Source organism: Theropithecus gelada, chromosome 11 (assembly GCF_003255815.1).
Source record: "Theropithecus gelada isolate Dixy chromosome 11, Tgel_1.0, whole genome shotgun sequence".
NCBI lineage: Eukaryota > Metazoa > Chordata > Mammalia > Primates > Cercopithecidae > Theropithecus > Theropithecus gelada.
In genome coordinates, this window is record NC_037679.1 from 59611465 (window position 1) to 59636405 (window position 24941).

Consider the following 24941-nt stretch of genomic DNA (forward strand, 5'->3'; position numbering starts at 1 on the left):
TGGAGAAACAAGAATGAGAATGTCACTCTAGAAAGAATGAAGATTCTCTGATCTAAAAGATCAACTGCAGTCAAGCAGGGAAGGAAAACTGAATGGGATAAATAGCTGTTAGGAATAATTAAAGTCCTCCAACGCCTAAGAAATGAGTTCGTTTTTCTTCTCTTATTCTTAAATAACTTTCTCCTCTCCCCCTTTTTATAAAGCCTTTTTTTTTTTTTTTCTGGGCAGGGATGAATAGATCCTTAACCCTGTCTATAAGTGCTTCAAGCCAGGAATGATGTCTGGAATTGATCCACCAATTCCATTCAGTTGGACAAGGATTCATTGTTTCCAGGCACGATGCTGAACATGGAGAATAAAGATGAGTTGGAAATGGTCCTGGGATCAGGGAGACCTTCATTCATATATGGACACGACACAAATCAGTGACTTTTTTTTTTTCCCCCGAGACAGGGTCTCGTTCTGTCACCCAGGCTGGAGTACAATGGTGCCATCTCGGCTCACTGCAACCTCCGCCTCCCAGGTTCAAGAGATTCTCCTGCCTCAGCCTCCTGAGTAGCTGGGATTACAGGTGCCTGTCACTGTGCCCAGCTGATTTTTGTATTTTTAGTAGAGACGGGGTTTCATTTACCATGTTGGTCAGGCCTGTTTCGAACCCCCAACTTCAGGTGATCCACCCGCCGCAGCCTCCCAAAGTGCTGGGATTACAGGCATGAGCCACCGTGCCTAGCCCCCAGTCAGTGGCTATTTACTTAGCACCTGTGCTGCTGAATGAAAATGACTCTAACTCCATGTGAGAAGTGCTCTAACAGAGGAATATGTAAAATGCTAAGGAGACACCAGGGATGGCAGAGACCCTAACGTTCAGGCAATGTCTATTCATTTATTGGCGGTAATGTGTTAGTCTTTGTAGGGTAGGCTCATGTATCTCTGTGAGATAAATGTTTATTGTACAGAAGAGGATATGTGAGATTCAGAGAGGCCAGGTTATTTGCCCCCAAGTCGAGTATCAGTGGCAGAGCTGGAAATCAAATCCAGATTATCTGACTGCCCAGAGCCTGGTGTGTTCCATGATACAGGGTGAGGGTGAGGGGGTGCTTAGTCTTCCTCTGTGAGCTAGGCTATACAAGAAATGGCCTGCTATTTGAATGCTTTTAAAACAAATCAAATCTGGCTGGGCACAGTGGGTCCCACCTATTAATCCCAGCACTCTGGGAGACTGAGGTGGGTGGATTGCTTGAAGCCAGAAGTTCGAGACCAGCCTGGCCAACATGCTGAAACCCTGTCTCTACTAAAAATACAAAAATTAGCCGGGCGTGGTGGCCTACGTCTGTAATCCCAGCTACTCGGGAGGCTGAGGCACGAGAATTGCTTGAACCTGGGAGGTGGAGGTTGCAGTGAGCCAAGATTGCGCCACTGCACTCCAACCTGGGTGACAGAGCAAGACTCTGTCTCAAAAAAATAAATAAAATGAAACAAATCAAATCTGACTCTGAGCCCCCTGCCTGGGGGAAGTTAGATTTCTGTTCATTTTGGTGCTCCCCCTTTGCCACAGCAAGGTTGTGCAAAGGACTCACAAACAACTCAGGAGGTCCTGCTAGTTGTTGATCCTCATTTGCTCCTGAGCCCATGATCCCTTGAAGTGGTGGCTCAGCTGCCACTTTGGGCAAAGGAAAGTGAGATCCTGTGCTCACACCCCTCCCCACAGCTCCCGATATCCCGTCTCCAACTGGAGAGCTGCTGTAAGGGCTGGCATCAGGTCAGCCAGCTATAGGTCCTGCTTCCTGGGGAGCCCACAGCTCCTTCTTTCAGAGCCTTCCCTTTGATCATTACTTTCCCCTTCTTTCTCTCCATCTCTCATACTGTATGTCTCCCCTCTGGAAAGTCTCAGGATATCTAAGATGGCACTGTGCACACACAGCATGCTTGTGTTGGTTCAGGTCTTCCAAGAAAGCAGATACCAAGACAGGATTTGGCACATATGAGACATGGTCTCGCTCTGTCTCCCAGGCTGGAGTGCAGTGGCACAATCACAGCTCACTGCAGCCTCAAACTCTTGAGCTCAAGTGATCTTCCTGCCTCAGCCTCCCAAAGTACTTGGATTACAGGCATGAGTCACTACACCTGGCCAAGAGATTTATTGAGGGAAAATGGGAAAGGAGCTGGAGGAGGCTGGGAGAGTGTTCAAACTGCTACCTGTGTAGGAGAGAAGGAAAGAAGAAAAGCTAGGTGAGAAGACTTTCAGACTATACTACAATACTGGGAAGTTTTGGCATGGCCAGTGGGGAGTCCTGGAGCTAGTCACTGTCAGAGGAATCCCGCCTCTGGCAGGAAAGAACGGCCTCACATCCCCCAGGTGCTGAGTTCTTGGCGGAATAGCAGCCTGTGAGAAAGAAGCGCTGTCCCCACGCCAAATGGGTGGTTGATTCAGAGCACAGCAGCTGGGGCTGTCTGCAATTAAGCACTGCAAAGCCCCACAGCGCTTTCGGTTTTCATTAGCCTTCATCTAAAGCATCTGCATGCATGTAGAGAGGGCTAAGCTTATGACAGGTGACACTTTATTAATAGCAATAGTGATAGTACTTACCACCTATTAATATAAAGTACTTTTTACATACCAGGCACTGCCATGAATCATTTACATGCATCAATCATTGAACAACCCTATGAGATACCCATTACGATTAGCCCAGTTTACAGATAGGGATTCTTACAGGCTGAATTGTGTCTTCATATGAATCTGCCCAAATTCTTTACGGTGAAATTCTAACCCTCAGTACCTCAGAATATGACTACATTTGGAGATACGGTCTTTAAAAAGGTAATTAAGGTTAAATGAGGTCCTTAGGGTAGGCCCTAATAGAATATGACTGATGTCCTTATAGGAAGAAAAAATTGGGACACGCAGATCCATAGAAGGAAGACTATGTGAAGGCACAGGGATAAGAGCCATCTGCAAGCCAAAAAGAAAGGCCTCAGAAGAAACCAAGGCCTGCTGAAACCTGGATCTCAGATTTCTGGCTCTAGAAATGTAGGAAAATACGTTTCTGTTGTTTAAGGCACCTAGTTTGTGGTACGTTGTTACAGCATCCCTGGAAGACTAGTAGCAGGTCAAGTAACTTAGCCAAAGTCACAGAGCTAGCACGTGGGAGACAGCACTGGGCGTCTCTCAGCCCAGAACCTATTCTCTTACCGTGCTCTTCTGAGTCATGGTGGCTGGGCAAGGACTACAAAGTAACAGGTGCAGATGACAAAGTGACTCAGGAAGATCATTGAGAAGGAGCACGGCTTGGTGTGCTGGGAACACACAGGAAAGGGGCCCAAGGGACCTAGACAGGAAAGGAGAAGGGTTTCATATCTTGCCTCTACCCACTAAGGGCTGTGTGACCTTGGCCGGTTTGTTCTTGCCTTCTGAACTACGGTTCTATTTTGTGTCAAATGGGAGTATTAGATTTCCCATGTCTCACTGAGCTGAATTAATGATCAAATAAGAGAATTACATGAAGGCATCTGTAGAGGAGAGCAGAGGGAAAGAACTGAATTTGCCTCATACAAGTATTGCTGTGGTTGTTACGTATTATCCTTGTTTTAGCTGCTAGGAATATACTATTATAGTAATGTGTCAACATTAGAGCATCAGTTTTCTTTCTTCTTCTTCTTCTTCTTTTTATTTTTGAGATGGAATCTCACTCTGCTGCCCAGGCTGGAGTGCAGTGGTGTGATCTCGGCTCACAGTAACCTCTGCCTCCTGGGTTCAAGTGATTCTCATGCCTCAGCCTCCAGAGTAGCTGGGACTACAGGTGCACAGAAATTCATGGAGACTACTAGGGCAGCCCATTATAAAGTCCTATCATCTAACTGCCTCTCAGAGCTAATGGCATCAATGCTTAGTCTAGCACCTCACTCATTAAGTGACGGTGAGGATTAATGTAATAAAAATAGCTGGCATATGTCACTTTTTAATATGTGGAAAGTTCTGTTCTAAATTACCTAAGTTTAATAACTCATTTATGACAATCCTAAGAACAATGCTATGAAGAAGAAACTATTATAATTCCTAGCTTACAGATGAAGAAACTGAAGTCCAGGGAGGTTAAGTAATTAGGCTGAAGTCACACAGCTGAGTAGGCGGGAGACTCAACATTTAAAGTAAAGTACATGAGCTCCTCAGTTGGACATAAATTGGAGAAGTGAGGCATCCAAGATGGCGTCAAGATTTTTTTTTTTTTTTTTGAGATGGAGTCTCACTGTCACGAAGACTGGAGTGCAATGGTGCAATGTAAGCTCACTGCAACCTCCGCCTCCCAGGTTCAAGTGATTCTCCTGCCTCAGTCGCCTGAGTAGCTGGGACTACAGGTGCATGCCACCACACCCGGCTAATTTTTATATTTTTAGTAGAGACAGGGTTTGCCATGTTGGCCAGGCTGCTCTCGAACTCCTGACCTCAGCTGATCCACCTGCCTCGGCCTCTCAAAGTGCTGGGATTACAGGCATGAGTCACCGCACCCAGCCTGATGGCTTCAAGATTTTTGCTGGAGCAACCAAAGTTGCAAAATTGTCATTACTTATGATGAGAATGACTTCAGGAATTATATACTTTTTTTAGGGGAAGTCAGTTTGGACATGTCAAGTTTAAGCTGCCTTTTAGGTGTCCAAGGAGAGGTCAGATAAGGCTAGTTATAAAGATTGGGAGCTGTTAGCGTATACATGGTATCCAAAGCCCAGAGCCAGCTTAGATGACCTAGAGGGCATAGATAGAAAGCAAGAGACCTGAGAACGGAGTCCTAGGCATTCTAGTGTATATAGGTGGAGGAAAGAAGGAATCAGCTATAAGAGACAAAAGAGAAGAATTAGGAGGATGACCAAGTGTTTTCCTGGAAGAACATAAAATGGCCAAGGCAGAGAAAGTGGTCAATTGTGTCAAATGCTGCTGCTAGGCTGATGAAATCAGATGAGGACTGAAAATGACTTTTGGACTGAGCCATGAGGAGGGCATCGAAAACCTTAAGAAGAGCAGTTTTGCGGGCTCAGGTTGGGAATACCTGGCTGGAGTGGGTCCAGGAGAGAACAAGAGGAGAGGAATTGAAGTCATTTCTTTCTTAAAAAAGGAAAATGAAAAATAGGAGGATAACTGAAAGAGAAAATGTATTTTATTTTAGATTGTCATATGGGAGGAATAAAAGTTTATTTCTAGGCAACAGGAATGATCTATTATACTAGGGAGGAGAACATAATGGATGAAGTGTGGGGGTGGGGATTTCTGGAGCAATATTTGTAAGGGGACAAAAGGGGACGAGATCTAGTGTCCAGGGAGAGGGGCTGGCCTTAGCTAGAAGCATGGACAACTGCGGATGAACACATAGACCCCATCAGTATAAATGCAGGCTGGCAAGTAGATACATCGGTAGGGAAATGATTAGAGTTCTTTTCCAATTGCTTTAATGTTCTGGCACATTTACTAAGCTTCTTCTACTCTGGGCTCACAACTTGAAACTGAAAGCTCCTTCCCGTGTTTTACCATCGCTTTTCACTTTGATTTCAACAAAACCCACATCATCCAGTAATTGTAGATGCTTGTGTATGTGTCTTCCTTCCCCACCAGCCTAAGAGCCGGAAGAAGGCAGAGAACATGTCATATTCTCTATTGCTCCCCAACACTTAACATAGTACCTGAGACACAGTAGGCACTTAATATATATCTGATGAACTGAATTGAATCCAGTATATTTGTTTCTCTATACTTGTGCTGGAAATTTGGTTTTCCTTGAGTCATAAGAATTTGCCAAGGTGCCGGGGCGGTGACTCCTGCCTGTAATCCCAGCACTTTGGGAGGCCAAAGCAGGCAGATCATGAGGTCAGGAGATCAGAACTATCCTGGCCAACATGTTGAAACCCTGTCTCTACTAAAAATAAAAAAAATTAGCTGGACGTGGTGGCACGTGCCTGTAATCCCAGCTACTCGGGAAGCTGAGGCAGGAGAATCACTTGAGCCAGGGAGTCGGAGATTGCAGTGAGCTGAGAATTGCGTCACTACACTCCAGCCTGGTGACAGACCGAGACTCCATCTCAAAAAAAAAAAAAAAAAAAAAAAAGAACCTGCCAAGGTTGTCTTTCATATGAACCGGTGGGCAAATGACTTGTGTTTCATCCAAACTATTATATTAGCTATTTGTCACTGAATTTAATATTTATGAAAACTTGCAAGTTTTGATTATCTTTAAAAACACTTGGACCTTAAGTGGGCCATGACAGCATCCTCAGAAAGATGACAATAAGTAAGAGGATACAACTTCCTTTATAATTGACAGATAGGATTCAGTTTGCCCAATTACTGTTTTTAAAAGAAGAGATAAATTCACTATAATGTGCCATAATTGGAATCTATAGAGGTCAGTGAAAAATTCTACCATTTGAATAAAAGGTGCTAGAGGACCACCTCCTTAGAGGAACCATCTAAGGAGAAAAGGATATACAACCAAATGGGTGTACATTGTGATAGAAAATGTCCCTCTCCACCTCCACTTAATATTTTATTAAGACTTAGAAAAATTAGGCCAGGCACAGTGGCTCACACCTATAATCCCAGCACTTCGGGAGGCCGAGGCGGGCGGATCATCTGAGGTCGGGAGTTTGAGACCAGCCTGACCAACATGGAGAAACCTTGTCTCTACTAACAATACAAAAATTAGCCTGGCGTGGTGGTGCAGACCTGTAATCCCAGCTACTTGGGAGGCTGATGTGAAAGAATCGCTTGAACCCAGGGAGGCAGAGATTGCGGTGAGCCGAGATCGTGCCATTGCACTCCAGCCCGGGCAACAAAAGCAAAACTCTGTCTCAAAAAAAAAAAAAGGACTTAGAAAGATTAAGGTCAACTGTAACAGCTGGGTCGAGCAATGTGAACAAAGTCTGTCAATGCTCTTTCAGCAGGAAACTCAGTATAGCATATTGTTTTAGACACAGGCTCTGGACTTCAGCTTCTATCCTATCTCAAGTGACTTAGTTTCCTTATCTATAAAATGGCATGATGACACTATCTACCTCATGGGGTTGTTATAAGATTTAAATGATTGATTGAATGCTTATAAAAGTCCCACACAATACCCAGAACATCAGTAGTTTTAGCCACTATAACTTACTTTAATAATAATAATATTTAATAATAAGACTTACTTTAATAATAATAATACACCCATAGTATTCTACTATGGGTCTTCCTTTTTGTTTTTCATCTGCTGGTACCTTTTATCTTTTTGCTTAGTATCCTTTCTTTTTCCTTTAATTCTGGCTTTTATTTTCTGCCTATCCTTCTTCCCATGTAGAAAAATCGATGGGAGCACTGAGGAAGAAGATAACATTGAGCTGAATGAAGAAGGACGGCCAGTGCAGACGTCCAGGCCAAGCCCCCCACTCTGCGACTGCCGCTGCTGTGGCCTCCCCAAGCGTTACATCATTGCTATCATGAGTGGGCTGGGATTCTGCATTTCTTTTGGGATCCGGTGCAATCTTGGAGTTGCCATTGTGGAAATGGTCAACAACAGCACCGTATATGTTGATGGAAAACCGGAAATTCAGGTTGGTATCAATCCATGGTGGAAACCTTTTCTTTTTGAAACAGGGTCTCACTCGGTCTCCCAGGCTAGAGTATGTGGCGCAATCTCGGCTCACTGCAGTCCCAACCTGCCAGGTTGAAATGACCCTCCCATCTCAGCATTCTCCCATTTCAGCATCTCAAATGAGTAGCTCCTCCCATCTCAGCATCTCAGCCTCTCAGATCAGTAGCTGAGACTACAATCGTGAGGAAACTTTTTTTGACTGCAGCTGTGTCAATACTTTGCTCCTTGAGAGAAAGCCCTGCAATTCCTTCAGTGATATGACAAAAATGGAGAGTGGCTACTTGTGCTGAGCACTGTGCAAAGTGATGGGGATAGAAAGGTGAACGACCTAGACTGGGCCCTGGAGACTAGTAAGTGATGACAGCTTTAGGGGTTGGGGGGTAGGTGCCATGTTGGAGGTACACAGGATGCTCAGGCTCATAGGAGAGGGCCCAGCCCAGACTTCGCTATTGTGAACAAATTCCCAAAGTGATGGCTGGACCAGGCAAAGAGGGTGTGGTGGGGTGGGAAGAAGAATGTTTGAAGAAAAAGGTATTGTGAACGACTGTAAGAAAGAGACAGAGACCGAGACAGAGAGTGAGTGTGTGTGTGTGTGTGTGTGTGTGTGTGTGAGAGAGAGAGAGAGAGAATGCACACATACTATGTAGGTATATTTTAGGAACTGAAACAGGAGCTCGTCATCTTTTCTGTGTCACGGACTCCTGGTGATGACTGATGAATATTTGCCAAAGTAATGTTTTAAGTTCTTAAAATAAAACACAAAGGATGACAAAAGAAGCCAATTATATTAAAATATAAATACCAAAACATTTAAAAATCGCATTTGTGACATAGAAACATATGGGCTTCTTTAGTAGTACATCGGTGACTAAATCTAGCATTGGCTCTAACTTCTACTGTGATTTTAAGTTGGAATGTAAGCTACTGTTGGAAATAGTGGCCATGACTGTAATACGATTTGAACATATTTACGATTTACATGTGGGACAGAGTCATAGGTACTTGTCATACAACTGTGGCTTGTTGCCTACATTCATAATGGCAGAAAATGCTAAATTTTGGTTAAGAGTGAAAATAAAGATGCATGTTTTCTTCCCATCCAAGTTCTCAGATCCGTAGGATTCCATCCACAGACTCCAGGTTGAGAACTCCCAGTGATTGGGTAGAGCACCTTGAGGTGGAGGCAACGAAGTATATAGGGGGCTAATCATCCGCAGCCTGGTGGGCGTGTAGCAAGGGGCTGCAAACATGGAGTGATCATACCTGTGCTCCAGACTGGTCACTGCCCCATCGCAGGGGGCCAGATTGAGGTGAGATAGGAATGGAAGCCACAGGGCCAGTTCAGAGGCCATCATAGTTACAAGCAAGGATACTTTGAAGTGACTTAAATAGTATTGTTTTAGGAATCACTGGAAACATAAAATCTGGTTTGCTGCTTAAATGATAGACCTAGAGAAGTACTGAGGTTATGGGGGAAAAGAAACAAACAAAAATGTCTGCCCAGTAGACACCCCATAAATGCATGTTTCATCGTACTAAACTCACACACTGCAGTGACTCATGCAGAAATCCGTTCATTTGCAGAGAGGCATTTAACAGTTCTCTGGTCCCTCCCTCTGTTTGAAGACACATTTAGATCACAGTTTTTTGAACTAGTGTCTGGGAAATCACCGCGCTGCAGGCTGTGCGGTGAAGAAGGCAGTGTGAGACCTGCAGCCATACTGTGCTGTGTCCTGTGAGACTTTTCAAGAGGGAGACGTGCTGGGCAGTATTTCCTGGGCTGACTTGACCATAGAATGCTCTCTTTCATGCCACATCTATTAGCATCATCTGGAACAGTCTCCCCTGCCAGGCACTGGTTTGAGAAAATTTGATTTCAATCTGTCAAAAAGAAGTCTTCAGTTGGTCTGCAAGCTATTTGTTTTTGCTTTTTTCAAACCAAGAGATTATTCTGCCAGAGGAAAACAGCACCATGGAGATCCTCCTAACTAGTCTCTATCTGATGCCACAGCCAAATCTGTCCTAAAAGGATATCCTGTCTTTTGTAGGGGTGTGGGGGATAGAGGTAGAAGGGCATATCATGCATTTTTAAAATAAAGAATGATATATATTAGCGAGGTTTCAGATGTGTATCACATGCATTCTTTCAGCCTTTTGTGAGCAAGGCCAGCTAATTAAAACTTATCTGCTGAGGCCCAGATCAAAATGAGATGCTGTTTTGCATTTGTTTGTTGCCTGAAAAGATAGACCTCGGTCAATAGAGTCTGCTCTGAGGCATATGGAAAAGACATTTTGATAAACCCGAGGAACAATGCTAATGTGCGCTCTCTAGTTTCTCTGACTGCCCTCTGGAGTCTTAAGAAACTGATTAAAATCTGAAATATGGTTTAAATTTTTTTCCTCTGGACTTAGGAGTAGGGATTTAGTATCAGAAACTCTAGCACAACTCTAATTTGTGGCAGATTATTTCTCTCTTGTTCGCCTAGAACAAAGCTTAGATACTAACTGAGCATGTTTAACCAAATGACAAATACTTTGCTAATTGTATTAAGAAAAGCTCTGAAAGGCTGGTATGTTTGTTTGGTTTTTCTCTTTTAAGGGGAAGAACTAGATATTTGGCACTGAGATACCTTTAAATCTTTATTTCAAAAGAAGGAGAGAAATAAGCAGTATGAATAGGTAGATATTTAAAATATGTGGCATATGTTCTACAAGTGGTATGAAGAGTGATTTTAACTAATGCGTGATCAATCTTTTTTTTTTCTTGAAATGGGATCTCTGTTGCCCAGGCTTCAGTGAAGTGGTGTGATCATAGTTCACTGCAGCCTTGACCTCCTGGGCTTAAGTGATCCTCCCACTTCAGTTTCCGAGTAGCTGGGTCCACAGGCTAACGCCACCATTCCTAGCTAATTTAAAAAAAAAAATGTTTTTTAGAGATGGGATCATGCCATGCTGCCCAGGCTGATCTCAAACTCCTGGCCTCAAGGGATCCTCCTGTCTTGGCCTCCCAAAGTGCTGGGATTACAAGCATGCAGCACTGTGCCTGGCCCATATTTTACATTTAATAGTTTTGAGTTAAAACATGTGAACTCTTAGAAAAGTGTTTGACATATAGTAAGAAAAAAAAATGACCGAAGTTTGAGAGCCTTGTGATTTTATTTTCTCATTACTCTCAGGAAAAGTCCAAAGTTCTTCCTATGGATCATGGGCCCTTTAGGATTCAGAGGATGGGCTTTGGAACTGGCCAGACCTGGTTTTAATGAGCTCTGGGACCTTGAATAAGTTGCCCTTGTGTCCTGGTCAGGGATTGCTGGTTGCAAAGAAGAGAAGTGCAGTGAAACTGGCTCGAGTTAAAAGGGCATTATTGGGGCCCGGCACGGTGGCTCACACCTGTAATCCCAGCAATTTGGGAGGCCAAGGTGGGTGGATCACCTGAGGTCAGGAGTTCTAGACTAGCCTGGCCAACATGGTGAAACCCTGTATCTACTAAAAGATACAAAAAGAAATTAGCCAGACATAGTGACACACACCTGTAGTCCCAGCTACTTGGGAGGCTGAGGCAGGAGAATCCTGGGAGCTGGAGGTTGTAGTGAGCCGAGATAAGCGAGACTCTGTCTAAACAAACAAAAAATGATAGCGGGGATTATTGTAGGTCTGTAAGGGGATCTCATGAAAGCTAAGGGCAGAAAGCAGGTCTGTGGTATATGTTTGTGCAGTCTGCACCCCAGGACACAGAAGCCAGCCTGAGGTGGGACTGAAACCCAGGCTGTCCTCCACCCTGAGGAGGGAAGGGAGTCTTTATGTAATTCTTTCTGAGGCCACAGGACAGGCCCTGCCAGAACTGCTGAAAGGAGCTTTCCCTCATAGGAACTAGAGAAGCCTTTGCTAAGGTCTCCGAATTGCTTGCCCCACAGTCTTTCGTCTGCTTTTCTTGGAGTCAGCTCTGTTTTCCCCCGTCCTTCATGGACTGCTTTCTTTCCTCTTCCCTGGCTTCTCACCGCCCTCCACAGTGGAAGTGCCTTGAGCCTTTGTCTTGCCAGGAAGCTGATTTACTTGGCCCTGACTCTGTGACTCCATGGGGCTTAGTTGGGTTCAAGAGTGCACTATTGTCTAATTAGAATCTCTGGGGGTTTGGGTTGCTCTGTGTGTGTGTGTGTGTGTGTGTGTGTGTGTGTGTGTGAGAGAGAGAGAGAGAGAGAGAGAGAGAGACAGAGACAGACAGAGTCAGAGACAGACAGAGACAGAGAGATGGGGAGAGGCTGACTGGCTGAGCCTAGCCTATAGCTTGGCTGTCTTGAACTTTTTTTTTTTTTTTTTTTGGAGACAAAATCTTCATCTGTTGCACAGGCTGTAGTGCAGTGGAGCAATCTCTGTTGCACAGGCTGTAGTGTAGTGGTGCAATCTCGGCTCGCTGCAACCTCCACCTCCCCAGTTAAGGCCATTCTACTCCTTAGGCTATCAAGTAGGTAGGATTAGAGGTGCATGCCACCATGCCTGGCTAATTTTTGTATTTTTAAAATAGAGATGAGGTTTCACCATGTTGGCCAGGCTGGTCTTGAACTCCTGACCTCAAGTGATCTGTCCACCCCAGCCTCCCAAAGCGCTAGGATTACAGGCGTGAGCCACCACACCTGACTGGCTTGGCTCTTTCTACTCAGGTGTCCAGTCAGCTGTGGTGGTCAGTGGGGGAGAATCCCATGTTGCTGGGGAAGGTGGAATCCTCTCAGAAGTGTGAGCAGACAGGAACTGACATTTCTAGAAGTTCTTTGCTAACCGTCATTGCCCTTATTGTGAAATGGGAATAAAAGGACTACTCTGAAGATCAAATAAGCTAACCTATATTAAATGCCTATATTAGTTCCCTGAGGCTGCCATAACATATTACCAAAAATTTGATGGCTTAAAACAATAGAAATTTATTCTCTCAGAGCTGTCGAGACAAGAAGTCTAAATCAAGGTGTTGGCAGCACCTCACACCCTCTGAAGACTTTAGCAGAGAATCCTTCCTTGACTCTTCCAACTTCTAGTGGATGCAGCAGATCCTCAGTCTGGGACAATGTCACTCTCATTTCTGCCTCCGTCTTCACATGGACATCTCTCTGCGTGTCTCCTCTTTTGTCTCAAATCTCCATCTGTCTTTCTCCTATAAGGACACTTGTCATTGGATTTAGGGCACAGCTGGATAGTCCAGATATCTCATTTTAAGATTCTTGACATTTTCACATCAGCAAAGACCTGTTTTCAGATAAGGTAGCATTTATAGGTCCCAGGGATTTGACGTGGATATCTTTTGGGGGCCATTTTTTTGGCCTTTCACAATATCTGACACAGTGTTTGGTTTACTATAGTGATGGTCCATATACAGGAGCCATTATTTTTTTAAATTATAAATTAAATTAAATTATTTAATTATATAATTTATAATTAAAAAATTTATTGTGATAAGAATGCTTAACATGGAGCTACTGTTTTAATAAAGTTTTTAGTGTACAATACATTATGGTTGACTGTAAGTACCATGTCGAATAGAGATCTCTAGAGCTTGTTCATTTTGCTTGACTGAAACTTTTTGCCCATTAATTAGTAACTCCTCATTTCTCCCTCCCCCAGCCCCTGGCAACCATCATTCTACTCTTTGAGTCTATAAATTTGACTATTTTGGATATGTCATGTAAGTGGAATCATGCAGTATTTGTCTTTCTGTGAGTGGCTCATTTCACTGAGCATAATGTCCTCCAGGTTCATGCACTTGTTATATCTTGCAGAATTTTCTTCTTTGTAAAAGATGAATAGTATTTCATTGTTTTTTGTTTGTTTGTTTTATTTTTTATTTTTTTGATATAGAGTCTCTGTCATCCAGGTTGGAGTGCAGTGGCACAATCTTGGCTCACTGCAACTTCTGCCTCCCAGGTTCAAGTGATTCTCCTGCCTCTGCCTCCTGAGTAATTGGGATTACAGGCATGCACCACCACGCTGGGCTAATTTTTATATTTTTAGTAGAGATGGGGATTCCCATATTGGCCAGGCTGGTCTCGAACTCCTGACCTCAACTGATCTACCTGCCTTGACCTCCCAAAGTTACAGGCATGAGCCACTGCACTGGGCCACATTTTCTTTATTCATCTGTCAGTGGGCATTCAGGTTTTTTCTATGTCTTGGCTATTGTGAATAATGCTTTAGTGAACATGGGGGTACTAATATCTCTTTGAGATCATGATTTCAACTCTTTTGGATAAATACCCAGAAGTGGGATTGCTAAATCATACAGTAGTTCTGTTTTTAAATTTTGGAGGAACCTCTGTACTGTTTTCCATAGTGGCTGCAGTCATTCCCACCAGCAGTGTATAAGGGCTTTATTTTCTCTTCATCCTCACCAACACTTCTTGTTTTGTTTTGTTTTTGATAATGGTCATCCTAACAGGTATAAAGCGACGTCTTATTGTGGTTTTGATTTGCATTTCCCTGATGGTTAGTGACATTGACCACCTCTTCATGTATCTATTGGCCATTTATTGGTCTTCCTTGGAGTAATGTCTATTCAAGTCTTTAGTCCACTATTACGATTTTAATGGGACTCAAATGACAATAAAAGTCAGTTCTCAGCAGCCTAGGGGCTCTTCTTCGTGTATTATTTTTCAGAGATTGACAGAAGCACTATTTCTCCAGAGAGAAAGGCATGAGAAAGGGAGGTTGTGATTGACAATTAGCAACTGGTTGAAGTGGGAGTTAAAAGGGTCTAGTTCCCTCCTGTCTTGGATCCTCGGATAATTCTGTGGATCTTGGCAAAGAAGTCTGGTCTCTCCTTAGTCAGAAAATAAGTCTCTCCAAGCAATAGAAAGAATATCGTGTTTTGGGGTTAGGCAGATGAGAGGTTTTGCATCCCCTTTTCCTTGCAAATAGTTGTATGACCTTGGACAAGTAAATTAATCTCTCTAAGCCTTAGTTTCCTCATTTGCAATTACCTCTAGGTGTTTTACAGATTAAAGGAGGAAATTTGTAGAAAGCGCCTCAGTGAAACCATATTCCACCTCTGCTCAAATTTTCCAATGGTTTTCATCTCTCTTTGTCTAAAAGCCAGAGTTCCTATGATGTCTTAAAGAACCCTTCATCATTGTAACCTCTCTTGCACTAACACCTGTTCTCTTCCTCCTCGTTCATTACCCTCCAGCCATACTGACATACTGCTTTTCCTCTAACGCACAAGACACAACCCTACCTCGGGTCCCTTGCACTTGCTGTCTCTCTGCCTGGAAAGCTCACATCTCAGATCACCATATGACTTGCTCCCTTCCTTTCTTTAGGTCTTTACTTAAAACTCATCTTCTCAGTGAAGCCTTTCCTGGCCATTCTGTCTAAAATTTACCCGACCTCACTGCCATCCAATACTTCCTATTCCCTTCCCTGCTTTATTTTTTCATCTTATTGCTGGTTACCATCTAACTCTGCCTGTAATTGTTTATTGCCGGCTATCTCCACTGGCATCTTCAAAAAGGCAGGAGTCACTACGGCTGTTCACTGCTGTACCCCAGTGCGTAGAACTATGTGTGTTACATAATAAACACAAAATACAAATTTGGTGAGCTGATTTGAATTAATTATAATTAGCTAGTTCCTTTTTACCATTGAGCTTCAACTTTCTTATTCATAAAATGAGAGAGTATAGGCCAAAGTGACTTGGACTGTGAGCTCCTAGAAGGCAAAGGCAATGCTGATTTGAGTCTGTATTTACACTGTCCAGCACCTAACGTTGCATTCAGGAGGCACAGCATGAACGTTGAACAGATGGGCAGATAAATATGTAACAACTTGTGACAGGAAAATAAGCTGTGATGAAAATTTATAAAACATACTATGATGATAATTAGGAACCCTCTTACTCCATGTTTGCATTTTGATATCAAAAAGCTTTACAAAGCCATTCATTTATTCATTCATTTGGCGAATACACACTTGGACCTTCTATGTTCCCAGGCATTTGATTTAGGTACTGAGACTATAAGTCAAATAGGACATGGCTGCTATCTTAGAGTTTCTTGGTGCCCTGTGTGGGAAATTCACATGTGGATGTCCATTCACTGAAGACAAGCCCAGGAAAAAGGGACCAGTTCAATTTTGGGGATTCAGGAAGCTTCCTCCGAGGAAGGACCATTTACAATGAGTCTAAAAAGAATAAGTTACTTTACCTGGGAAAGAACATGAGGAAAGGGATTCCAGCCCTAGAGAATCACATTTTCAATGGCCTAAGAGTTGTGGAAGGTTGTGTTGTTGCCACTGCCATCAGCATTGTAACAGTAATGACTGTTAACGTTTATTGAGTCTACACTGTGTGCCGGTCACTATCCTAATCTGCTACATGCAAAATCTCTAAGCAGAGAGATAAGCCACTGGAAATATTCATGCCATTTATCCCCATACATCCTATGGGTAGGTAGAATGGGCTTTACTGTCCTCATTAAGAAATGAGAGACTTAAGACTCTTAATTCTCTTTGTGCTATCACTAAACTGGCATCTGAATAATGTAGCAAATAACTTAGTAGCCCCCACAAAACCCCATTTTTTGCTTTCTTCACAAACTATTTTATTTTCTCCTTAGCATTCATTGCTATTTTGTGTTTTCGCTGTGTGTGTGTGTGTATATGTATATACATACATATATATACACACATACATACATATACACGTACATATACATATATATGTATGTACATATACACACACACATTATATAGATTATATATACACACACACACATTAGATATATGTATTTTTAGATACAGGGTCTTGCTCTGTCACTCACACTGGAGTGCAGTGGTGTGTTTATAGCTTATCTTAACCTCGACCAACTCCTGGGTTCCAGGGATCCTCCTACCTGAGCCTCCTGAGTAGCTAGGACTAGAGGCACGCACTACCACACCTGGCTAGATTTGTATTTTTATTTATTTATTTATTTATTTATTTATTTATTTATTTATTTATTGAGATGGAGTCTCTCTGTCTCACCCAGGCTGGATTGTAGTGGTGTGATCTTGGCTCACTATAACCTCCACCTCTTGGGTTCAAGCAATTCTCCTGCCTCAGCCTCCCAAGAAGCTGGGATTACAGGCACCTGCCACCACACCCAGCTGATTTTTGTATTTTCAGTAGAGATGGAGTTTCACCATGTTGGCTAGGCTGGTCTCGAACTCCTGACCTCAGGTGATCCACTCACCTCTATCTCCCAAAGTTCGGGATTACAAGTGTGAGCCATTGCACCTGGCCTAGCTGGCTAGATTTTTAATTTTTTGTAGAGATGGCGTCTCGCTGCATTGCCCAGGCTGGTCTTGAGCTCCTGACCTCAAGTAATCCTCCTGCCTAGGCCTTCCAAAGCGTTGGGATTATAGGTGTGAGTCACCATGACCATTACTATAAATACATATATGTTTAAATTTGTACATAATCTCTTTTCAGAAGATGAAATCTATGAGAGCAGGGACTTTGTTGTTTTTGTTTGTTTGTTTGTTTTTGAGATGGAGTCTCGCTCTGTTGCCCAAGCTGGAGTACAGTGGTGCGATCTTGGCTCACTGCATGTTCCGTCTCCCATGTTCACGCCATTCATCCTCAGCCTCCTGAGTAGCTGGGACTACAGGCACCCGCCACCATGCCCGGCTAATTTCTTTTTTTTTTTTTTTTGTATTTTTAGTAGAGATGGGGTTTCACCATGTTAGCCAGGATGGTCTCGATCTCCTGACCTCGTGATCCGCCTGCCTCAGCCTCCCAAAGTGCTGGGATTATAGGCATGAGCCACCGCACCCAGCCGGTTTTGTTTTTTAAGACGGGGTTTCACTCTGTTGCCCAGTCTGGAGTGCATTGGCACTATCTTGGCTCACTGCAGCCTCGACCTCCTGGGCTCAAGCCATCCTCCCACCTCAGCCTCCTAAATAACTGGGACTACAGGCACACATCACTATGCCTGGCCTAGAACTTTTGCTTGCTGCTATACCCCAAGTATGTAAGATGCCCTCCATAAACATGTGTTGAATAAATGAAAAAAGAAAGACCTCATGAGGTTATTATTGTGTAGGCTTGTTGGTGAAAAATGGTTGTCAGCCTTTTTCTAAGAAACACAACTATATCTGATTTCTCATTTCCAGACAGCACAGTTTAACTGGGATCCAGAAACAGTGGGCCTTATCCATGGATCTTTTTTCTGGGGCTATATTATGACACAAATTCCAGGTGGTTTCATTTCAAACAAGTTTGCTGCTAACAGGTAAGATAAATTGATATAACATGATACAAACCAATGAAATGTGGCTTTGTACCTATAAATTCTGCATAGCTAGCTCTCAATTTGGGGGTGCAGAATGAAAAATAGGAGCCATCTGGATAGATGCAATTCACAGATACTGATCGCAAATGACCCTGCTCTTAATTTATTTTTATTTTTGAGACAGTGTCTCAGTGTCACCCAGGCTGGAGTGCAGTGGTGTGATCTTGGCTCACTGCAACCTCTGCCCCGCCCTCTCCCCCACCCCACTCGGCATTCAAGCAATTCTGGTTCTTTAGCCTCCTGAACAGTTGGGATTACAAGTGTGCACCACTGCACCCACCTAATTTTTGTATTTTTGGTAGAAACGAGGTTTCGCCGTGTTGGCCAGGCTGGTCTCAAACTCCTGACCTCAAGTGATCCACCCGCCTTAGCCTCCCAAAGTACTGGGATTACAGGCATGAGCCACCAGCACCCAGTCAAGAGTCTCTTTTTATTTCATTTTTCATCCAATTAAATTTACCTTGCAATTCTTCAAGTGATTATGTGGTAAAAAGAGCAATCAACTCTGAGTCAGGAGAGGTTCCTGCCCCTTAACTGGATCACTGGGTGACCTCTATTGAGTCACTTTCCTTCCCTCACTGGACCTCAGTTTCTTCATCTGTGAAATGAAACATTGGACTAAATTGTATTTCAGTTCTCCTTGACCAGTGACATTCTGTAATCTTATGTTAATATCACCCAGAAAAGGTTTTCTCAGATGAGTGGTGGGGGCTTGCCTCTAGACTGCAAGATGTGTCTCTGATGTCCTTGAGACTCTGTAGTGGGTGTTTGAGCAATTAAAAGTATCCAAGAACAGAGTGAGCTGTCTCAAGAAGCAGTGAGTTCTCTGTCACTGGAGGTATTCAAGCAGAGGAGGATGGCCACTTGGGGGAGATGTTGTAGAGTGTATCATGTATTAGAAAAGGAGTGAACTAAATCTCTCCAGGTCCCTTCCAATTTTATTTCCCATATGACTTTCCATAAATGGATTTCATGAAGTGTATTACATTTTTTAAAAATGTTTTTTTCAAATTCTAAAGCACAACTCATTAGATAGTTGTGAAAACAATATGATGATTTACCAATGAGCATTTTTTAAAAAGAAAGAGAGAAATAGAAGAAAAGATAATCAAATAGAATAAAACAGAATAGAAAATATCTGAATGCATTGCACATAAGGGTAACTATTGGTTTTTGAAACTTGTTTCAGTTACATTTGTATGTATGAGTGTGAACTAGGTTGCAATATAAAATATATTTTGTTTATGGGTTAAGGTAAAAAAATTGGAAGCCACTACCATAAGATCTCAATATGAATAAGCATGTATTTATTTAGGTTCTTGTCTAATTTATGTCTTTTATTTATTGTTACTTACCTATTGTATTCTTTTTAAAAAGTGATAAAATATTGGTTGCTATGGTTTCCTGGGTTACTGCTTACACCTCTGCTTTGAAAAAAAATCACACATAATCTAATTTCCCAGCACATAAAAAAAGTGGAAACATCATTAACATATGTGAGAGGGGAAGAAAATGCTGCTTGCTCTCTTTTCCCAGGGTACACTGGGCTGGTCAGGGAATGGGAGCTAAGACAGGTACACAACCTGTTTTGTGCTTCTGGTCCCAGGACATACAATGCTTCTTGGATAGACAGTGTTTCCTTCTGGTAAACTGAGAGCAGCTCTGGGAAGCAGGAAACAACCTCAAATATACAGTAACAGAAAAGGTTGGTCAGGGGGAACCAGGCAGGATGGTAGGTCTCTAGCAAGCTTACCTGAACCTGGCCAATCTCCAACTTTTCAGGACGTCATCCAGGCAGGACATCCCTGTACTGCCAAAAATTTGTTCATAGTTGGTCCAGGGGCCAGAGCTTGGGAATCAAAGAAGCCCAAGAATCTAGCTTGGGGCGTACTAGACCCTAACACATCTATTTCTCCAAATTACAGGTGCCAGCCACCACACCCGGCTAATTTTTTGTGTTTTTAGTAGAGATGGGGTTTCGCCATGTTGGCCAGGCTGGTCTCAAACTCCTGACCTCAGGTGATCCACCCACCTCAGCCTCCCAAAGTGCTGGGATTACAGGCATGATCTTTCCACAGGGATTTCCACAGGGATCTTTCATGAACTGTTAGGTTTGTTTCTGGTGCTTAGCTGAAGTACCACATCCATCAGCGGGCCTGCCGAATAACACAGTGCTTTGGTCCCTCAGGGTCTTTGGAGCTGCCATCTTCTTAACATCGACTCTGAACATGTTCATTCCCTCTGCAGCCAGAGTGCATTACGGATGCGTCATGTGTGTCAGAATTCTGCAAGGTCTAGTGGAGGTAGGAGATACTTTCCTTACAGTTTTTGATGTTGCTAGAGACAGCTCAGTCCTTTAGAAAGTTCAGCTTCTGAAGAAAACTCCCTTTACTCAGTTTGTTTCTATATTTTCTTCCTTTTCCTGCTATTTCCATTCTCTGGTAATGGCTAAAATTTCAAGAATTGTAATTCAAATGCCTTGTGTGATTTTACATTTAGGAACAATAAAGGACCCTTCCATAGTGATCTTAGGGATAATCTAACCCGACCCTCTTCATTTTAATGGATAGTGAAACTGAAGCCCAAACCTACAGTTCACATAGCAAAGGCTCATTCCACTAAAGCAATTTAAGTGGATTCATTAATAAATCTGTACATTTCCAAGGGTGTAGTCTGATGCAGAGATTTAATTCAATGAAGGAGGCACCATGATATGGAGCCAGAAGGTAAATATTTTGGACTTTGCAGGCCATACAGTGTCTGTTGCACCTACTCAACACTGCTGCTATAGTGCAAAAGCAGGCAGAAACAAGCTAGAAACAAATGGGCATGGTTATGTTCCAATAAACATTTTACAAACTGAAATTTGAATTTCATATGATTGTTGTGTGCCATTAAATATTATTCTTCTTTTGATTTTTTTCTCACCATTCAAAAATGTAAAAAACATTCTTAGCTTGTGGGCTACACAAAAACAGATGGTGAACCAATTGGCCATAGTTTGCCAACCCCCGATATACAACAGTGTTTCCCAAACACAGTCATTCACCTCTGACCTTCATCAGTTTGTTATGCCCATGTACAACTTGTACCATTATTTGCCTATTGTTTTCCCCTAGATCGACTCATTTAAAACAAAAAACAAAGGGTACCTATTATTCTAAGCAACAACATCTTTGAAATCATGGGTTTGATGTGCTAGTTACATCTTTTCCTTTTTTTTTTCCTGTGAGATAGAGTCCTGCTCTATCATCCAGGCTGGAGTGCAGTGGCGTGATGTCGGCTCACTGCAACATCCGCCTCCCGGATTCAAGCGATTCTCCTACCTCAGCCTCTCGAGTAGCTGGGACTACAGGTGCCAGCCACCACACCAACCAATTTTTTTGTATTTTTAGTAGAGATGGGATTTCACCATGCTGGCCAGGCTGGTCTCGAACTCCTGACCTCAGGTGGTCCACCCACCTCTGCTCCCAAAGTGCTGGGATTACAGGCGTGAGCCACCACACTCAGCCACTAGTTACATCTTTTTCAAAGCATATATATATACACACACATATATATAGTATACTTATATAAAAATTTATATATAGATTAATTGTAATATATATACTAGCATATATGTGTTATAATTAAGAATGTAAGTTGTTTTATCATTTCAAATCCAACTCTAGTCCCACTAGAGGGACATATATTACACTTTGGGATGTACCCGTGTGGTGGAAAGAACGCGATATTAGCGTCCATGAAGACTAAATTTTAGTCACTTAATGGCCCTGAGCCTCAGGTTCTGTATCTTGAAATGAGAGGATGGACCAGCTGACTGTGGAAGGCTCTTCCTACACTGATAGTCTATGATAATATGAAATATAAATATAAAGACCTTTCCCCCATCTTTTAGCATGCTTACATGTGAACTGTATTTGAATTTCAGCATCTGTACTGTGAGTCAAAAATAGCTGAATCATGCTGTTTAGTGTCTGTCTGAGTCCGTTTGGGTTTCTACAGAATACCATAAACTAGGTAGGTTATAAAAAAAGAATTTTATTTTTATTTTTTATTTATTTTTTTGAGACGGAGTCTCACTGTGTCACCGAGGCTGGAGTGCAGTGGCGCAATCTCAGCTCACTGCAACCTCTGCCTCCCAGGTTCAAGCGATTCTTCTAGTTCAGCCTCCTGCATAGCTGGGATTACGGGCACATGCCACTATACCCGGCTAATTTTTGTATTTTTGGTAGAGACAGGATTTCGCCATGTTGGCCAGGCTGGTCTCAAACTCCTGACCTCAGGTGATCCGCCCACCGCAGCCTCCCAAACTGCTGGGATTACAAGCATAAGCCACTGTGCCTGTGCCTGGCATTTTTATTTTTTATTTTTTATTTTTATTGTTTTGACAGTCTCACTCTGTTGCCCAGGCTGAAGTGCAGTGGTGCAATCTCAGCTCGCTGCAACCTCTGCCTCCTGGGTTCAAGTGATTCTTGTGCCTCAGCCTCCCAAGGAGTTGGGATTATAAGCATGCACCATCATGCCCAGCTAGTTTTTGTATTTTTAGTAGAGATGGCGTTTCATCATGTTGGCTATGCTGGTCTTGAACTCCTGGCCTCAAGTGATCCACCCAGCTCGGCCTCTCAAAGTGCTGAGATTACAGGCATGAGCCACTGCTCCTGGCCTAGAAATGTATTTCTTACAGTTCTGGAGGCTGGGGAGTCAAAGATCGAGGTGCTGGCAGATTGGTGACTTGGGAAGGCCAGCTTCCTGGTTCATAAACAACTACCTTCTCTTTGTCTGCTCAAGGCAGAAGGGATGAGGGAGCTCTCTGGAGTTTCTTTTATAAGGCACTAATCTCATTCATTTTTTACCTAGTCACTTCCCAAAGGTCCATCTCCAAATACCATCACATTGGGAATTAGGTTTTAACACAGGAATTTGGTGGGGACACAAATATTCAACCTACAACAGTGTCTATAAATTGGGCTTTTATATTGTAGCCTGTATGAAGAAGCAGCATCCATATTTTAAACACAAGCAGAAACTAGAGTCAAATCAACTAATCTATTTTTAACTCTTCTGCCAGGGTGTGACCTACCCAGCCTGCCATGGAATGTGGAGTAAGTGGGCACCACCTTTGGAGAGAAGCCGACTGGCCACAACCTCTTTTTGTGGTGGGTGTATTAGAATAATAACAAAGTTTATTTATGAATGCTTTTTTTCGGTTCATGCGGTGGCTCACACCTGTAATCTCAGCACTTTAGGGACGCCGAGGAGGCAGGAAGATCACTGGAGCCCAGGAGTTCGAGACCAGCCTGGGCAATATAGTGAGACTTTGTCTTTAAAAAAAAAAAAAAAAAAAAAAAAAAAAGCCGAGCGTGGCGGTGTGTGCCTGGGATCCTAGCTACTAGGGAGGCTGAGGCAGGAGGACTGCTTGAGCCTGGGAGGTTGAGGCTGTAGTAAGCTATGATGGCCACAGCACTCCAGCCTGAGTGACAGAGTGAGACCTTGTCTCTAAAAAGAAAAAGGAAATGGAATGCTTTTTTAACTTCAAGTAACTGAAAACCCTACTAAGGGCCTTAAAATGAGTCTATTTATTTTATATAACAGTATTCTAGAGGTGAGTGGTTGTTAGTGTTGGTTCTGCCACTCAAAAATCCATCCAGGGCCTAGGCATGTTCTGACTTTCTACTCTGCTATCCTCAGAGATAGCTTTTTATTTACTCCTGTGCTTATTCCATTTGTCCCTTTCATCAGGAAAACAAAAGCTTTCCCAAAGCCCCCTACCAACCTTCCACTTTAATTTATTTGGCCCTAACTGTATCATATGCTTTACTAACTGCAGAGGAGTCTAGGCAAGCAGATACCTAGCTTCACCAGCCTCTTCAGGAGTGAAGGGGAAGGGAGAAAGGGTTGGAAGTGAAGGGGAAGGGAGAAAGGGCTGGAAGTGGTTGTTGGATTAGCCAGCAAATGACATTTGCTAAGGACAAAAGTGGAAAGATGGGATCATCAAGCATCTCACGCCTCTTCTTTTTATATGAAACTAAAGTTCAGTGACTTGCCCAAGATCATGGAGCTAGAACGAGACCTGACTTTTGATCTGGAGCTTTCCTTATTTCACACTCCTACCACGCACACATTGTCATATAGACATTTAAATTAATTTTTGTCATCATATCTCGGATAATAAGAAGTAGAGACCATCCATCTTATCTGAAAGTAAATGAGTAGTCCCCAAGTAGTATGTGACTTCAATTCCTGCTTCTCCAAACTTCACCTTGCTGAGGTTGCCCACCTCCAAGCTACCCCAGTGGGACTGGCCTCTCTAGGTGTGGCTGGGTCCCTAGGTACCAATCAACAACAGAACAACAACAGCACATGCTGCTGCCATCAACACAGTGGTAAATGTGTTGAGGGAAGGGGCCCATGAAGGTAAAAGTACCTTAGACCAGCCAGGCAAGGTGTCTCGTACCTGTAATCCCAGCACTTTGGGAGGCTGACGTGGCAGATTGCTTGAGCCTAGGAGTTTGAGACCAACCTGGACAACGTGATGAAACCCCATCTCTACCAAAAATATAAAAAATTAACTGGGTGCAGTGGCCCATGCCTGTGGTCCCAGCTACACAGGAGGCCAAGGCTTGAGTCCGGAAGCGGAGGTTGCAGTGAGCCGAGATCACACCATTGTACTCCAGCCTAGGTGACAGAGTAAGACCCTGTCTCAAACAAAACAAAACAAAACAAAACAAACAAAAAACAAGAAACAAAGCAAAAAAACCCCACAACAACAAAAACCTTAGACCACGGAAGTCACTATGTAGCCTAAGCAGTGTGAATTACAGCTTAGGTCTGTCTGCTTTTCAAGCTAGCACACCTTTCCTAAGATGATATTCTTTGCTAAAGGGAGAAATATAGCTTTCTATTTATTTCTGCATATGTTTTAATTTTCCTCTTCCTGCTGGCCTTTTACCTCCTTGAAATAATAATAAAGTAATCTTGAAAATGTGGTGTGAGGTATTCACCGATATGCCTACTT

The 24941-nt window shown here is 43.0% G+C and overlaps 1 protein-coding gene across 2 annotated transcripts in view; it reads left to right on the forward strand.

Annotated features, from left to right (window-relative positions):
* The window catches only part of SLC17A8 (solute carrier family 17 member 8), a 65562-nt gene that overhangs the window by 16463 nt on the left and 24158 nt on the right, over positions 1-24941 (forward strand). For both annotated transcript variants that reach the window (XM_025402933.1, XM_025402934.1), the window contains exons 2-5: positions 7320-7572; positions 17745-17863; positions 20112-20226; positions 22995-23082. In XM_025402933.1, the coding sequence (XP_025258718.1) occupies positions 7320-7572; positions 17745-17863; positions 20112-20226; positions 22995-23082 (575 nt within the window). The remainder of the gene's footprint in view (positions 1-7319; positions 7573-17744; positions 17864-20111; positions 20227-22994; positions 23083-24941) is intronic.